Source organism: Haliotis rufescens, unplaced genomic scaffold (genome assembly GCF_023055435.1).
Source record: "Haliotis rufescens isolate VD_foot unplaced genomic scaffold, xgHalRufe1.0.p SCAF_15, whole genome shotgun sequence".
Lineage (NCBI taxonomy): Eukaryota > Metazoa > Mollusca > Gastropoda > Lepetellida > Haliotidae > Haliotis > Haliotis rufescens.
In genome coordinates, this window is record NW_025963835.1 from 19,709,162 (window position 1) to 19,727,715 (window position 18,554).

Sequence of the window (18,554 nt, forward strand, 5' to 3'; positions counted from 1 at the left end):
CCCTGAATGATCCTACTACAACTGATAGTGCTACTCATGTCCCCTGAGTGATCCTACTGCAACTGATAGTGCTACCCATGTACCCTGAGTGATCCTACTACAAGTGATAGTGCTACCCATGTACCCTGAGTGATCCTACTACAACTGATAGTGCTACCCTTGCACCTCCCTTCAGAAGGGCAGAATCACCAAGGTTTGCTATCAGTCATACACCCACAATCATGAATCCATGATGTACTGAAACACATGCCTGCATATTGGGGGTCTTGCTTGTCCACAACAGCCTTGAGATGTACAAAACTTGCCATCTATTTGCCACATATTAAATAATAGAATCAAAGCAAAGGATTTTTTCCCCCTACCCTTCAGGAACTGGGCGTTGGATGATCGGAGTTTCTCCATGAAGGCTTGTAGGATGAAGCCCTTGGTCTGCAGACATGGCAGCAGCGCCGGAAGGTCCTCGGGGCACAGCAGGTGCAACATGTGGAAGATGGCCTCTATGATCTGTGAGTGAGTGAGTGAGGAGGGTTTTACACCACTTTTAGTGATGGTATGAGTGTTTCTTTGAACGTCAAATAAACGCATTAGTTCCTTTCTAATTTTATTCAACATTAAAGGTACTGAATTACTGAAATTTGTTGACAAGATTTTTCTGAAAATTTCATTTTTATTCCACATTTGTATATTTGGGTCACTGGATCTGCAGGAAGCACCTTATTAAGCCCTAAAATATTTCTATTAAACCCTGCCCACTTAAAGTAGATCACAGCCGACCCATTGACACGCTTCTGACCTCAAGCCCACATCCTACCTTGGCTCCCCACTCTCTGTTCAAGCGAATCAATGTCCAGTTACCTGATCGGTCAGATTGTCCCTGTAGCGGAACTCAGCAAAGTCGGAGATGTCCTCTGATGATCTGAGCGCCTCAATGAGGCTCTCCCACACCGAGGCGTACAGTTCAGACGAGCCGTACGCGTTCCTCTCCCTTGGGACCGACAGAGCCAGGGCACCATTGATGCGGACCTTGAAGTTCTTGCAGTCTTTCACCACCGAGGAGAGTGCATTCATCACTTCGATCTAGGAAATAACACTGGGTGGTTTAACACTGCTTTGAACAGTATTGCAGCTTGATGTTGGAGGAGAGCTCGAAGTTGTACAGACCTTAGATTAGTTTATCACAAGCATGTGTATATGTGTTGAAATATAATCAAGCCAAACCAAGATTAGATTCCATGATGATAGGTTTCTGGTACATCTGGTCCATGCAAACACAACGGTTGTGACCAATATTTGTTTGTTTGTTTGTTTTTCAATGCCACATTCAGCAATATTCCAGCTATATGACGGCGGTCTGTAAATAATCAAGTCTGGACAAGACAATCCAGGGATTGACATCATGAGCATCAATCTACGCAATTGGGATGCGATGACATGCATCAACCAAGTCAGCGAGCCTGACCACTCGATCCAGTTAGTCGCCTCTTACAACGAGCATAGTCACCTTTTATGGCAAGCATGGGTTGCTGAAGACCTATTCTTCCCCGGATCTTCACCGGACGTTGAGCCATGAGCAATGTTCCTTGTTATAACACTAATGTTAAAAGTTAAAGTTTAGGGTGTCCCTACATTTAAAGACCATAGTTGAACTATGACTGAAATTGTATCCGGTTTCAACCCAAAATAATTCAGAATATAGCCTCTTGGGCATAAATTCCATTATTTAAGAATACTCAAGATTCTGCATAAAAACAAGAACACACTTACTGTCCACTCAGCCTTGCCATGGGGGAGGAGATTGTTCTTGAACATGTTGCTGATAGCATAGCAGGCGTTCCACCTCACCTAGGGATGGAACGTCAGATTGAAGAAACTTGAACACCCTCAAGGAGTGGACACAATATTGACTGGACTGAGTGAGTTGTGTTTAATGCCGCTTTTAACAGTATTCCAGTCATATCACTGCTGTGTCAGCTTAATGTGGGAGGAAAGCCCGAAGTGATGCAGGTTTCAGATGAAACCCATGAGGATTGGTGTGGTGCTGGCAAACCTAGAAAAATAATCAGGCCAAACCAGGATTCGAACCCACTATCAGAGGTTTCTGTTGCACCCAAGGGATGCAACTCTGTACAATGAATTAGATGCTTTAGATGACTGGGCCACCAATGCCCCCACATAATGACAGGAACAGGTCCGTCGAATAGAACCTAAGAACTTGCCATGTGCACATCAGGTATTGCTGACAACTGCTTCACCTAAATACAGAGATGTAAGATAACAGATGTATCCAATTGTAAAGGAGTAGACACCATAATTCTCTGCTTAGAGCGTCATTACATAAGTTTGGGTGTCAGGGTTATACAACCTATCACTGGCTCAAGATATGTAGACAAGCTCGTGAGCAATATCAGGCAATGACAGAAGGTTGGCAGGTCCGCATGGATCAAACCAAGACTGAAGAAAGGTAGAAACCTGGTGACCGTGTGCAGGTGACAGCTTCATGAGATCAGTGTTAATGGTGGGACACCCAAGAGAGCGATGACTTCAGTAAGGTCCACGAAGCCAAAAATATTCTTCAGACTTAACAGGGGAGCTAGTGAAGCATTCGAGATTCAATTTGAACATAGCATCCCCCTTGTCATAACAATGCACAGTGGGCAGCTCATTCATAGGAAAATATTATGACATGCTCCCAGGAGCATCGGCACCCCTTTATTAAACACACAGTAGACAAGCTAATTAACAATACATGCGTTCACTGCGAGCCATGTTTGAGAATAGGTAGAACCCTGCTGGCACACCTGCACAGGTCACATGCTGACGTGAAATGGGGTTTCGTAGCACCGGGCAGATGCTCTGTACACAAGACCATGAAGGCGGTTTAAAGGTCACATGGCACTACAGGAACAGGTGCTGGCGTTCTCAGGTAGCCACCAGCTAAACGTTCTACTAGGGCCTGGCTATCGTTGGGAGAACTAAGATAACTCCCTTGTATTTGTAGCGTTGTAACTTGTACCACAAGGGAGCACTATGTACATTGTTTCAGCGGGTCGTTATTCTTCTTCGTAATCATTGTAATTCCATTGTAATGGACAAACAAACAACACGACCGGGGATCGAACCCCCGACCATCCCCTCTACCACGGAGGCGGTCTCCTGCCTTGAGGAGGGTGCCGTCCTGTCTACATCTGGTGGGTAACTACCTTCATTGTCCCGGACAGGATGTTCTTCACAAGGGCCTTCACACTCTCTCCAACTGCACTCACAAAGTTACTTTTACCTGGCCACAAAGAAAATGTCATGTTTGAAAAGCTGCACTGACTCTGACTTCAAATTACACAACGTGATGGATTTGATTACATAATATTTATATTACAGAACTTATAATATTACAATATTACATTCATTCACCTGATGAAGGAGTGAGTGAGTTGGGTTTAACGCCGCTTTTAACAGAATTCCAGTTATATCACAACGTGTCAGCTTAATGTGGGAGGAAAGCCCGAAGTGATGCAGGTATCAGACGTTTACCACTTCGGTGAAACCCACGAACACGGGTATGGTGCTGACAAACCTAGAAACATAATTGGGTTGAACCGGGATTTGAACCCACAATCATAGGTTTCTGGCGTGCCCAAGGGACGCAACTCTGCACAGCAAATCACAGCGCCTTAGACGACTGGGCCACCCGTGCCCCCTTCACCTGATGAAGGAGTAAACATATACTCCGAAACGTTGTGTTCCTCATGATAAAGACCTTCCATCAATTCTCTTCCTTAATTTAACAGAAGATAATATGGATGATCAATTCTTTATCACAGCTGTATCAATAATGCAACTTATCATATGATCCTATCACACTTTGTCAAAGTTGTAAATACCTCTCGATGATAAAATAAATAAACATGCATGTTTGATCACATTGCTGTACAAACCACTCAAAGGAAAGACAAGTTGCCTAAACCTTGAATTTCTCACATACAAATCTCAGGATATCAATCTGCGGCCATATCCAAGATCCAAACTTCAAGGATCAATATCAAAAGCACACTGGCTTATATTGAACAGGGTGTTGTTCAGAGTATAACATGACTGTAGGTTGGAGAGGCTCACTGTTTAATTGTTTTATGGAGGTGTCATCTGCAAGGCAGGGAATCTTGTAACAAATCATGCATCAGGAGGAAGCTGGGGATTTGGAACCAAGGGACACAACTCTGCCCATTTTCTTACAAGCTGACATCGAAAGTTTACTACAGTATTACCTAGACTTCTCTCTGTGAGATATCGCAGCAGGTTGCCGACTGCACGGACAGCGTTTGACTTGACTTTGTCGGTGTCCTGAGATGACTTGGTCGCCACTGTGAGGAGCTTGAGCAGCAGCATGTCGGAGAACTCATCTACAAACTCCAGGTCACCACTTTCCCTGTGTGAAAACAGAATCAGTGCAGGTTTGTGAGTGAGCAATATCACCTTCACACGAGGATGGAAACACAATAAGGCTTCATACATTGTACACAGAGGAGGAACAAAACCTGGGTCTTCCTAGTGATAGTTTAGTTGGTTTGTTGTTTTACGCCGCACTCAGCAATATTCCAGCTATATGATGGCAGTCTGTAAACTAGAAAGTGTTTTTACTCGTAAAAACATATGTCTCCCCCCACTCCCCTAACCCCCATTCATTCGTTTACTTCACGTTTAACCCCATCTCTTCATTCCCACCCTCCATTACTAAATAACAGAGACAAAAATAGAACTCTAGAACGTCTAATCAACACCACTAATCCCTCAATCATTTACCCACCTGACAGTGTAGTCATCTAAGTAGCACAGTTTTCTTGTTACTGAAGTATTTGTAGAAAATCCACTTAAAGTACTGATAGAGTTTGGACACAAATATATTAATATCCCCAACATATCAGAGTGAGTGAGTGAGTATGGTTTTACGCCGCTTTTAGCAATATTCCAGCAATATCACGGCGGGGGACACCAGAAATGGGCTTCACACATTGTACCCATGTCGGGAATCGAACCCGGGTCTTCGGCGTGACGAGCGAACGCTTTAACCACAAGGCTACCCGACCGCCCCTCAACATATCAGAAATGATGTAGCAATGTTATATGGCACAAAGGAAAGTCTCTGTGATGTAATTGCCCGTGTATCTGACTCTGCAGGTCTTCTACACAATGACATATGTGATGTCATGGAAACTGTAATAGCAAGGCACCACACCAGCTCTCTGATGTGAAAGATCCTTGACATAAATATGGTCAATAACAGTTTCTTTCCTGGTAGTGGACACTTCAATCAGCTGCGTGAAGGGTTCTTGCAGAAGAGGTTGCGCTTTGTTTGTATTGAGGTCAATGTTGAAATATTAAACGGTTTCTGAGTTATTGCCTGGAAACAAAGCTTACTCCCATTCAGAGCCTATGTTCAACTTATCTCCATGGAAACGAGAAAAAAAAAAAAATGTCAAAAATCTCTAAATAGCAAAAGGTACCACTTCAGTGCTGGGTTAATGTGTATACAAAGTTTCGCGAAAAAATATTAAACGGTTTCTGAGTTATGGTCAGGAAACAAAGCTTACCCCCATTCAGAGCCTATGTTCAACTTATCTCCATGGAAATGAGAAAAAATAAAAATGTCAAAAATCTCTAAATAGCAAAAGGCACCACTTCAGTCCTGGGTTAATGTGTATACAAAAATTCGCGAAAAAATATTAAACGGTTTCTGAGTTATGGTCCGGAAACCAAGCTTACCCCCATTCAGAGTCTATGTTCAAGTTATCTCCATGGAAACGAGAAAAAATAAAAATGTCAAAAATCTCTAAATAGCAAAAGGCATTAATGTGTATACAAAGTTTCGCGAAAAAATATTAAACGGTTTCTGAGTTATGGTCCGGAAACGGTGGGAACGCCGACGCCGACGGGAACCGTGCCAAAAACAATATGTCTCCCTCCATTCTGGGGGAGACATAATAATCAAGTCTGGACCAGACAATCCAGTGAGTGCCATCAAGAGCATCAATCTACACATTTGAGATACGATGACATGCATCAACCAAGTCAGCGAGCCTGACCACCTGATCCCGTTAGTCGCCTCTTACGACAAGCATGGGTTGCTGAAGACTTATTCTACCCCGGAATCTTCATGGGTGATAGTTTAGGTTACTGCGACCTTGTAGAAATATGAACCATTTCAGTTCAAGAAGTTTTCACTACCTTTCGGAAATGAGATATGCTATTAGAGTCAAAATAAGGTAAAATATCATTAATACTTATCCTAGAAGGATAAGGACAAGGTGAAATATCATTAATACTTATCCTAGAAGGATAAGGACAAGGTAAGATATCATTAATACTTATCCTAGAAGGATAAGGACAAGGTAAGATATCATTAATACTTATCCTAGAAGGATAAGGACAAGGTAAGATATCATTAATACTTATCCTAGAAGGATAAGGACAAGGTAAGATATCATTAATACTTATCCTAGAAGGATAAGGACAAGGTGAAATATCATTAATAGTTATCCTAGAATGATAAGGACAAGGTAAGATATCATTAATACTTATCCTAGAAGGATAAGGACAAGGTAAGATATCATTAATACTTATCCTAGAAGGATAAGGACAAGGTAAGATATCATTAATACTTATCCTAGAAGGATAAGGACAAGGTAAGATATCATTAATACTTATCCTAGAAGGATAGGGACAAGGTAAGATATCATTAATACTTATCCTAGAAGGATAAGGACAAGGTAAAATATCATCAATACTTATCCTAGAAGGATAAGGTAAAAATATCATTAATACTTATCCAAGAAGAATAAGATTAAGGTAAAATATCATTAATATATATCCTAGAAGGATAAGGACAAGGTGAAATATCATTAATACTTATCCTAGAAGGATAAGGACAAGGTAAGATATCATTAATACTTATCCTAGAAGGATAAGGACAAGGTGAAATATCATTAATACTTATCCTAGAAGGATAAGGACAAGGTAAGATATCATTAATACTTATCCTCGAAGGATAAGGACAAGGTAAGATATCATTAATACTTATCCTAGAAAGATAAGGACAAGGTAAGATATCATTAATACTTATCCTCGAAGGATAAGGACAAGGTAAGATATCATTAATACTTATCCTAGAAGGATAAGGACAAGGTAAGATATCATTAATACTTATCCTAGAAGGATAAGGACAAGGTGAAATATCATTAATACTTATCCTAGAAGGATAAGGACAAGGTAAAATATCATTAATACTTATCCTCGAAGGATAAGGACAAGGTAAGATATCATTTATACTTATCCTAGAAGGATAAGGACAAGGTAAGATATCATTAATACTTATCCTAGAAGGATAAGGACAAGGTAAGATATCATTAATACTTATCCTAGAAGGATAAGGACAAGGTGAAATATCATTAATACTTATCCTAGAAGGATAAGGACAAGGTAAGATATCATTAATAGTTATCCTCGAAGGATAAGGACAAGGTAAGATATCATTAATACTTATCCTAGAAGGATAAGGACAAGGTAAGCTATCATTAATACTTATCCTAGAAGGATTAGGACAAGGTAAGATATCATTAATACTTATCCTAGAAGGATAGGGACAAGGTAAGATATCATTAATACTTATCCTAGAAGGATAAGGACAAGGTAAAATATCATCAATACTTATCCTAGAAGGATAAGGTAAAAATATCATTAATACTTATCCAAGAAGAATAAGATTAAGGTAAAATATCATTAATATATATCCTAGAAGGATAAGGACAAGGTGAAATATCATTAATACTTATCCTAGAAGGATAGGGACAAGGTATAATATCGTTAATACTTATCCTAGAAGGATAAGGACAAGGTGAAATATCATTAATACTTATCCTAGAAGGTTAGGGACAAGGTAAGATATCATTAATACTTATCCTAGAAGGATAAGGACAAGGTAAGATATCATTAATACTTATCCTAGAAGGTTAGGGACAAGGTATAATATCGTTAATACTTATCCTAGAAGGTTAGGGACAAGGTATAATATCGTTAATACTTATCCTAGAAGGATAGGGACAAGGTAAACTAACAGATATTTGCCAGTGGAGTCTGGTCTGACCTGTTGAGAGCGAGGGCATCACACATGTTGGCCATGGACCAGGCAGCCTTCATCCGGACGTTGACACTCCAGTCCTCCATAGCTGTCAGGATGGCATTCGCAGCATCGGCAATGAAGGACACATCCTATTGGAGGGGAGACAATCAATGGCAGGTTGATCCCACATTGATAAATATACTACATAGCTGCCATACTGAATGTGCCCAGAGAATTACTTTTGTTTGAAGCCGACTCAGTGGAATAAAATGCCCCTTTCCTTACCACAGGGGTTGATTTAACTGCTGGCCCGTTGGCTTGTGGCCAGTTAAAATTACAAAGGGCTTGCTGAGAAGTAAAGTAGATGGCCCATCTGCCTTGTCAAATTTTCACCCCTTCCTCGTGTATGCTTAATATTTTATTTTTTGATTGGAAGCCAAGGTTTAATCTCAGAGCGCAGGAAAAAATTGGTGAGGAGCCCTGCTACGTGGCTATGTGACCTCATGTTCGGCCACTTTGTGGCCTCCACCATGTTTGGAGAAAGGCCAGTAACTTTTAAAAGGAGCAAGCCCCACTGGCTACATACAAATTTGTTGTTAAATCTACCCGTTACTTATAACATGAACACAAAGCATCCAGAAGAGCCCCTGAAGAGCATGTGAATGTTCCTTTAAGTTCATTGATGATCTATAATTAACAGTACCATGGATAAGAAAATCAGAGGAACGCTAACACTGCTGGAATATGACACACAATCAGTCTCATTCACACGGATAACTGTATAAATGTCAGCTAAGCATTAAGGGGCCAAAACAAGGACTGGTCGGCTCAGAGTTAGTATACTGTGTCTGAGGTGGTACTGTTAAACTGCAGCAGGTTATCTCAGTGGGCTAGCACACTATAAAATCAGTATTAGTCTGGACTAGTACAAGCAGACACACACATACACAAAAGTGCATGCGCGTTGCTATATAAGTGCAATAATCAACTGACCGACCTTTCATTCATTTATTTATTGTGTGCATGTGTGCGTGTGTGTGTCCGGACTAGTACAAGCAATCACACACACACAAGCAAGCAAACATACAGGAACACGCATGCATGCACATCGATATATAAGTCTAATAATTTTTAACATGACCTTAAACTCTGGTAACTCACCTCCCTCAGACAGGGAAAGAGCACATAGACTCCGAGAGCCCTGACAGCGGCTGACTTGACCAGTTTGTCTTCTTCACAAGTTAACCCGAGGATAAGAGTTATACACAGTACACGGCGGTCCACCTGAAACCAATTTTTGTAGTTGTATCATTCTATTTTCTAATCTACAAAAAATGAAAAGATCACACAAATTTAAATACATTTAAACGATTTGTTTTTTATTATATAATTATGGAATTGAGTAATTAAGTGCATGAACTTTGAAGAAGTCCACGACTGCTGGGCACTGACCGGCAGGTGGGAGAGGACCTCCGGTCCGATGTTGGAGATGCAGTCACAGGCGTTGGCGCGGACCTGGTTGTTCCTCTCCAGCTGCAGCATCGTCGGCAGCGGGCCGCTCAGCAGGCACTCCCAGAACTCCTGGACCTGCCACAGAAAATAATGCCATGTAATATGTCCATGGGCAACTGCTGGTAATAACCACGTCCTTGGTTGGTATTTATTGATTTTGAGGATTCTTAAATCTTGCATCTTTAAGTGTCCCTGGTGATGGATAGTGATACTTAAGACTGGAGATCAAGGCTCAGGAAGCGTGATCTCTAGCAGATTCTAACACCCTTGCTGGATATCAAATGAAAGCTTGTTCAAAATGCCAACCAAAGAGGTATTACAAGATATATTTAATTTCATTTTTTTGTAAATATCCTATAATGCCAGCGAATCCTTGTGTCCTGACTGGGAAAACCAGAGAAACAAAGAGACAAAATTATTTCAGTCAACACTTACAACTAGTATGGGATGGCCTAGACTGCCAGTGTGGTAGAGATCCATGGAAGTCATTGTGCATGCTATGCTTGTTCGTTTGTTTGTTGTTTTACCCTGCACTCAGCAATATTCCAGCTACATGACGACAAACTGTAAATAATTAAGTCTGGACCAGACAATCCATTGATTGACATCATGAGCATCGATTTACACATTTGGGATACGATGAGATGCATCAACCAAGTCAGCGAGCCTGGCCACCCGATCCTGTTAGTCGCCTGTTACGACAAGCATAGACACCTTTTACGGCAAGCATGGGTTGCTGAAGACAAGCAAGAGGTGCTTATGACAAGCAAGGGTTGCTGAAGACAAGCAAGAGATGCTTATGACAAGCAAGGGTTGCTTATGACAAGCAAGAGGTGCTTATGACAAGCAAGAGATGCTTATGACAAGCACGGGTTGCTGAAGACAAGCAAGAGATGCTTATGACAAGCAAGAGGTGCTTATGACAAGCAAGAGGTGCTTATGACAAGCACGGGTTGCTGAAGACAAGCAAGAGATGCTTATGACAAGCACGGGTTGCTGAAGACAAGCAAGAGATGCTTATGACAAGCAAGAGGTGCTTATGACAAGCAAGAGGTGCTTATGACAAGCAAGGGTTGCTGAAGACAAGCAAGAGATGCTTATGACAAGCACGGGTTGCTGAAGACAAGCAAGAGATGCTTATGACAAGCAAGAGGTGCTTACGACAAGCAAGAGGTGCTTATGACAAGCACGGGTTGCTGAAGACAAGCAAGAGATGCTTATGACAAGCACGGGTTGCTGAAGACAAGCAAGAGGTGCTTATGACAAGCAAGAGGTGCTTATGACAAGCAAGGGTTGCTGAAGACAAGCAAGAGGTGCTTATGACAAGCACAGGTTGCTTGAGACCATGGGTCGCTGAAGACCGGGGCCCACTTGCACAATCTTAGAGCTACGACTATTGTAAGCCTATGTTAAAGTATGGGAGTTACGATCATCTTAGCTCTAAGATTGTTTCGTGCAAGTGGGCCCATGTTAAGAAGGACGTATACCTGCTGCAGGGTGATGGTGGACGCTGCTGTGGAGTCCTGAGCCTGCTTCTGGATGTCCTGTAGCATGGCCTGGGTCAGCTCGTCCAGCAACTGATGCACAGATGCATGACATACAATGATATTTCCTTACTTAAAACAAGACTAAATATCTTGAAGCCATTTTCTCTAGACATTTCTTGAGTTATAAATTACATCACTATGACTAGAGTGATGTGGAAGGGAAGCCCAAAGTGATGATTGTAGAACCCATGAGTGAGTGTGTGAGTGAGTGAGTGAGTGAGTGAGTGAGTGAGTGAGTTTGGTTTAACGCCGCTTTTAACAGTATTCCAGTTATATCACGGCGTGTCAGCTTAATGTGGGAGGAAAGCCCGAAGTGATGCAGGTCTTAGACCCACGAGCACGGGTATGGTGCTGACAAACCTAGAAACATAATCGGGGCGAACCGGGATTTGAACCCACAATCATAGGTTTCTGGCGTGCCCAAGGGACGCAACTCTGCACAGTGAATTGCGGCGCCTCAGATGACTGGGCCACCCGTGCCCCCGTAGAACCCATAAACATGGTGCAGACAAACCAAGGATCCTATCTGAGTGAATGTCAGGGATTCAAACACACTATCAGCAGATCTTCGTACAAACACCATTGTGCACTGCATGTAGTGATGCTCTAGATAACATGCCACCATGGCTCAACTGGTCAACTTTTGTTTGTTTGTTAATGCCGCACTCAGCAATATTCCAGCTATATGACGGTGGTCTGTTAATAATAGACTCTGGACCAGACAATCCAGTGATTGATATCAAGAGCATCAATCTACACATTTGAGATATGATGACATGCATCAACCAAGTCAGCGAGGCTGACCACCCGATCCCATTAGTCGCCATTTACGACAAGCATAGTCGCCTCTTATGGCAAGCATGGGTTGTGTAAATATATGAAAGACAAATTATCATCCAAAGTTAGTAATTCTCTTGAAGACAGTTCTTTGAACTAACACAAAATATTTTGAGATTTCTTCGAGTAAATTATTGATTAACACAATAGAAAAGAGTTCAAAGAATATCTTCATTTTCACTGATGAAATCTAGATGCGAAAAAGTGTTTTAGACTAGGAGTTGAGACGTATTTATTTCTGCATGAGGGTCTGCACGAGGCAGTTCATATGAAGGAATTGACCAGTCTACCTTTGTTCCGTGGAGTTTAACTATGGGGTCTTTGTCCTCGAAGCAGGCCTGGATGAGGTCTTGAAGGAGAGCCACACTCTTCCTGTAACACACGTGGTGTTCAATAGATATTATCCACACTTGCTTTGAATCATCTAGGAATCAGTATGGAGAAGTTGGGTAGTTGTTGGGTACTTTTCTTTGTCATTTGTTTATTGATGATGAAGTGATAGTCTTATCTAAGTCAGCAACAATTCATGTAATGTTTAGATCGCCACGATAAACGAGATCAGGTGAAATGATCACGTTCAAGATTATTGCATTTATATAGCAAAGTGCATAAGTGCATAAGTGCATAGGTGCATGTGTGCATGTGTGGGGCTGCTTGTACTAGTCCAGACTAATGCCCATTTTATAGTGCTAGGCCACTGAGATACCAAGACGCAGTTTAACATGGATACAGACAGACACAGTATACCGACTACAAGCTGACCAGTCCTTGTTTTAACCCAGGAAAAGACGGACTCAAGTCCTAGGTCAAGGACTTGTGTACCTTAACAGGGGAGATAACTCACATTTTTATATCTCCAAAGTGAGTGAGGGGATGAGTATGGTTTGACGCCGCTTTTAGCAATATTCCAGCAATATCACGGCGGGGGACACCAGAAATGGGCTTCACACATTGTACCCATGTGGGGAATCGAAACCGGGTTTTCGGCGTGACGAGCGAACGCTTTAACCACGAGGCTACCCCACCAGCCCTGATATCTGTAAAGCATGTTGCAGACGGGCGGACGCTCTGCCACAAGACCACATAGGCGGTCATAGATGATGCTAAGGAAAAGGGACAATCTTTCAATTGAGCAGCATATGAAAAGTACAAGAGCCAGGGTCAGGACAGACATGGGTGCTTGAGTCAATCTTGTTCTACCTGTCACATCTACCACCCTTATTGGGAGGTGGGGAAGCCATGATATTGCCGGAATATTGCTGAAAATGGCGTAAAACCATACTCACTCACCACTACCCTAATTACCTGATTATAGGAAAGTATCCATTGGTGAGGTTGGCCAGGACCTGTAGAGACTCCAGTCGAACAGGCAGTGGCTCAAAGAACATGCTGGTCTCCCTCCAGTTGCTGGAGCTTTCTCCCTGGGGCTGCGGCATCACGTTGCGGATGCACAGCTTGATGATCCATGACGTGTCATTCGCAAAGGCCTGCAGCGTCTGATCTGAAAATACTGGTGTCTGGATACCAGGTGTCGCAGCTAAGGCCGGGGTGTTCAGACCTGAACTTTGACCTGAACTCTGACCCACGATGGGATTGGCTGCATCGGTTGCGGAGAAACTACTGAAACCGGAATCGGAACTGGCTGCTTTGTCGTCTGGTTTCTGGGACTGGGCAGAGTCTGTGGGGTATATCCTGGTGCTGACCGGTGGGGTGGATGGCTGGACGATGTGACACACCTCCATCAGGGGGGGCTGGATACTGACCACAGAGCCCAGGCAGGTCAGGCAGGCCACTCGTACATTCGGGTCTGAAGTGAAAAGTATCAGTAATATAGGATTACTGTGATTAGATATGACTCTCCCACTCTTACTTCTCAGAGGAAGTGGCTAGTACCTACCACTGAGGATGAGGAAGTGGCTAGTACCTACCTTTTGGTTTTTGTTAGTTTGTTTGTCGTTTAACCCCGCACTCAGCAATATTCCAGCTATATGACGGCGGTCTGTAAATAATCGAGTCTGGACCAGACAATCCAGTGATTGACATCATGAGCATCAATCCACATAATTGGGATATGATGATATGCATCAACCAAGTCAGCGATTCTTACCACCCGATCCCATTAGTACCTCCATGGTGGAGGAAGTGGCTAGTACCTACCTCTATGGTTGAGGAAATGACGTATCTGTTTGATGACTCTCGTCAACAGGCCGGGATGAAGACGGTGGTAGGGAACATTCATCACCAGTGTGCCCAGACACTAGAAGGAGAAAATATAGATGTCACACGAGAAACACCCAATGTCATGTGACTTTTCAGTGACAACAACATTTGGACCAAGTTCTTACTGACTTATGTTGCCGTTTAATTAACCTATTCTGTTTATATATGATTTACTTATAGTACCGATTATCAGGCATAACAGACCATTCAACACCTTGCTTGTATTTTGACAAATTGATGCAAAAAATGGGGTGCAAAACATGCTAAAAGAATTTGCAGTGATGCAAAGAAAGTGTGTGTCTGTCTGTGTGAGTGTGTTTCTGTGTGTGTGTCTGTTGCCTGTCTGTGTGTGAGTGTGTATATCTCTGTGTGTGTCTGTATGTGCCTGTCTGTGTGTGAGTGTGTATATCTCTGTGTGTGTCTGTATGTGCCTGTCTGTGTGTGAGTGTGTATATCTCTCTGTGTGTGTCTGTATGTGTCTGTCTGTGTGTGAGTGTGTGTGTCTGTCTGAGTGTTTGTGTGTAAGTCTATGTTAAGTGTGTGTGTCTGTCTGTGTGTGTGAGTGTCTGTGCATCTGTCAGTGTAAAGTGTGTGTGTCTGTATGTCTGTGTGAGTGTCTGTGCAAAGTGTGTGGTTCACAATAGTTAACGCTGCACTCAGCAAGGGCTAGACAATCCAGTGATTGATATTATGAGAAAAGATCCACACCATCGGCATACGTTGACACGCCAGTAACAATGTATCAAACATGATCATTCGATTCATTAAGTCGCCTCTTACGACCAGCAAAGGTTTCTAGGAACCTTGACAGATTATGTGGCCTGCAAATAATCCAGCCTGGACCAGACAATCAAAGAACGATCCACACAATCAGGGTACAATGACACACATTCAACAAGTCACGGAGTCTGACCACCCGATCTGGTATGTCACCTCAAGACACACAATCAGGGTACAATGACACACATTCAACAAGTCACGGAGTCTGACCACCGGATCTGGTATGTCACCTCAAGACACACAATCAGGGTACAATGACACACATTCAACCAAGTCATGGAGTCTGACCACCGGATCTGGTATGTCACCTCAAGACACACAATCAGGGTACAATGACACACATTCAACCAAGTCATGGAGTCTGACCACCCGATCTGGTATGTCACCTCAAGACACACAATCAGGGTACAATGACACACATTCAACAAGTCACAGAGTCTGACCACCCGATCTGGTATGTCACCTCAAGACACACAATCAGGGTACAATGACACACATTCAACAAGTCACGGAGTCTGACCACCGGATCTGGTATGTCACCTCAAGACACACAATCAGGGTACAATGACACACATTCAACAAGTCACGGAGTCTGACCACCCGATCTGGTATGTCACCTCAAGACACACAATCAGGGTACAATGACACACATTCAACAAGTCACGGAGTCTGACCACCCGATCTGGTATGTCACCTCAAGACACACAATCAGGGTACAATGACACACATTCAACAAGTCACGGAGTCTGACCACCTGATCTGGTATGTCACCTCAAGACACACAATCAGGGTACAATGACACACATTCAACAAGTCACGGAGTCTGACCACCCGATCTGGTATGTCACCTCAAGACACACAATCAGGGTACAATGACACACATTCAACAAGTCACAGAGTCTGACCACCCGATCTGGTATGTCACCTCAAGACACACAATCAGGGTACAATGACACACATTCAACAAGTCATGGGGTCTGACCACCCGATCTGGTATGTCACCTCAAGACACACAATCAGGGTACAATGACACACATTCAACAAGTCACGGAGTCTGACCACCCGATCTGGTATGTCACCTCAAGACACACAATCAGGGTACAATGACACACATTCAACAAGTCACAGAGTCTGACCACCGGATCTGGTATGTCACCTCAAGACACACAATCAGGGTACAATGACACACATTCAACAAGTCACGGAGTCTGACCACCCGATCTGGTATGTCACCTCAAGACACACAATCAGGGTACAATGACACACATTCAACAAGTCACGGAGTCTGACCACCGGATCTGGTATGTCACCTCAAGACACACAATCAGGGTACAATGACACACATTCAACAAGTCACGGAGTCTGACCACCCGATCTGGTATGTCACCTCAAGACACACAATCAGGGTACAATGACACACATTCAACAAGTCACAGAGTCTGACCACCCGATCTGGTATGTCACCTCAAGACACACAATCAGGGTACAATGACACACATTCAACAAGTCACAGAGTCTGACCACCCGATCTGGTATGTCACCTCAAGACACACAATCAGGGTACAATGACACACATTCAACAAGTCATGGGGTCTGACCACCCGATCTGGTATGTCACCTCAAGACACACAATCAGGGTACAATGACACACATTCAACAAGTCACGGAGTCTGACCACCCGATCTGGTATGTCACCTCAAGACACACAATCAGGGTACAATGACACACATTCAACAAGTCACAGAGTCTGACCACCGGATCTGGTATGTCACCTCAAGACACACAATCAGGGTACAATGACACACATTCAACCAAGTCACGGAGTCTGACCACCGGATCTGGTATGTCACCTCAAGACACACAATCAGGGTACAATGACACACATTCAACAAGTCACGGAGTCTGACCACCGGATCTGGTATGTCACCTCAAGACACACAATCAGGGTACAATGACACACATTCAACAAGTCACGGAGTCTGACCACCGGATCTGGTATGTCACCTCAAGACACACAATCAGGGTACAATGACACACATTCAACAAGTCACGGAGTCTGACCACCTGATCTGGTATGTCACCTCAAGACACACAATCAGGGTACAATGACACACATTCAACAAGTCACGGAGTCTGACCACCGGATCTGGTATGTCACCTCAAGACACACAATCAGGGTACAATGACACACATTCAACAAGTCACAGAGTCTGACCACCGGATCTGGTATGTCACCTCAAGACACACAATCAGGGTACAATGACACACATTCAACAAGTCACGGAGTCTGACCACCGGATCTGGTATGTCACCTCAAGACACACAATCAGGGTACAATGACACACATTCAACAAGTCACGGAGTCTGACCACCGGATCTGGTATGTCACCTCAAGACACACAATCAGGGTACAATGACACACATTCAACAAGTCACGGAGTCTGACCACCGGATCTGGTATGTCACCTCAAGACAGACACAGGTCGGTTAGCATTCTCACCCGGTGGTGAGGTGAGGTGAAATGGGGTTTAATGTCGCGTCCAAGATTATTGCACTTATATAGCGACGTTATTCTAACCCGGAATCTCCAAGGGGATTAGACATGATGGCAGTTTAGAAAGCGTTGAATGCGAACCTTGATGAGTTGAGTGAGAGCCAGGGGGAAGTTCTCGGCAACCAAGGCCAGCAGGAGACATCTGTGCAGTTCCTTAATCATGGAGCCGAGGACAGCAGAGAATGGCACAAACGCTGTTCTCACTTGGTAACTGTAAATGGTAGCAGTCGTCTTGTCACAGGTGAATTATTCAAATAATTGTGGTTTAAAAGTAATACCCAATACCCAAGCAGAAGCAGGCCTAGTCTATTTCGAACAAGGCAAACTAGTTATTAACAGGGTGAGGTGAAATGGGGTTTAACGTCACGTCCAAGATTATTGCACTTATATAGCGACGTGCATGTACATGTGTGTGTTTGTGTGGCTGCTTGTACTAGTTCGGACCGATGCCGATTTATAGTGCTAGCACACTGAGATACCATGCCGCAGTTAAACATGAATACCCCACTCAGACACAGTATACTGACTCCGAAGCGACCAGTCCTTGTTTCGCCCCCTTATGCCGAGCGCCAGACAGGGTAACAACAGGAACCATCTTTTTACGTCTTTTGGTATGATGCAGCTGGGGATCAGAGCCTGGACCTTCCGCTCTCCGGGCGGACGCTCTACCACTAGACCACGGAGGTGGTGCAGTTATTAACAATCAAATCTCACATATCAGTCACTCCACACAAGAGCCAACCTACTGACTATGATTTATGCTAAGGGGCTGGTCATTTATTACAGAGTGGTGGGTAAGATTGGTCTCATGACCGTATCATATTTTGCTGCCCACCCCTCCCCCATTTCATGTAACACTTTTTCACACCCAAATACATAAAAAACATTGTCAAGGCCCCCCCTCCTTATAATAAATGACCAGTCCTTAAAAAATTTCAAATTTACTCAATATTTATTTGAAAAAATAGAAATGTGTAATTTTTTCATGTGCTCCCCC

General features: G+C 43.3%; 1 protein-coding gene across 1 annotated transcript in view; it reads right to left on the bottom strand.

The window, feature by feature from the left end:
* Positions 1-18,554, bottom strand: part of LOC124135144 (HEAT repeat-containing protein 6-like) — a 39,746-nt gene that overhangs the window by 11,546 nt on the left and 9,646 nt on the right. The window contains exons 10-22 of the mRNA XM_048396264.1: positions 17,639-17,768; positions 14,161-14,260; positions 13,309-13,810; positions 12,294-12,375; positions 11,107-11,196; positions 9,560-9,694; positions 9,269-9,391; positions 8,132-8,256; positions 4,260-4,420; positions 3,201-3,277; positions 1,765-1,842; positions 856-1,077; positions 363-504 (exon numbers count right to left, since the gene is read on the bottom strand). Of these exons, the coding sequence (XP_048252221.1) occupies positions 363-504; positions 856-1,077; positions 1,765-1,842; positions 3,201-3,277; positions 4,260-4,420; positions 8,132-8,256; positions 9,269-9,391; positions 9,560-9,694; positions 11,107-11,196; positions 12,294-12,375; positions 13,309-13,810; positions 14,161-14,260; positions 17,639-17,768 (1,967 nt within the window). The remainder of the gene's footprint in view (positions 1-362; positions 505-855; positions 1,078-1,764; positions 1,843-3,200; positions 3,278-4,259; positions 4,421-8,131; positions 8,257-9,268; positions 9,392-9,559; positions 9,695-11,106; positions 11,197-12,293; positions 12,376-13,308; positions 13,811-14,160; positions 14,261-17,638; positions 17,769-18,554) is intronic.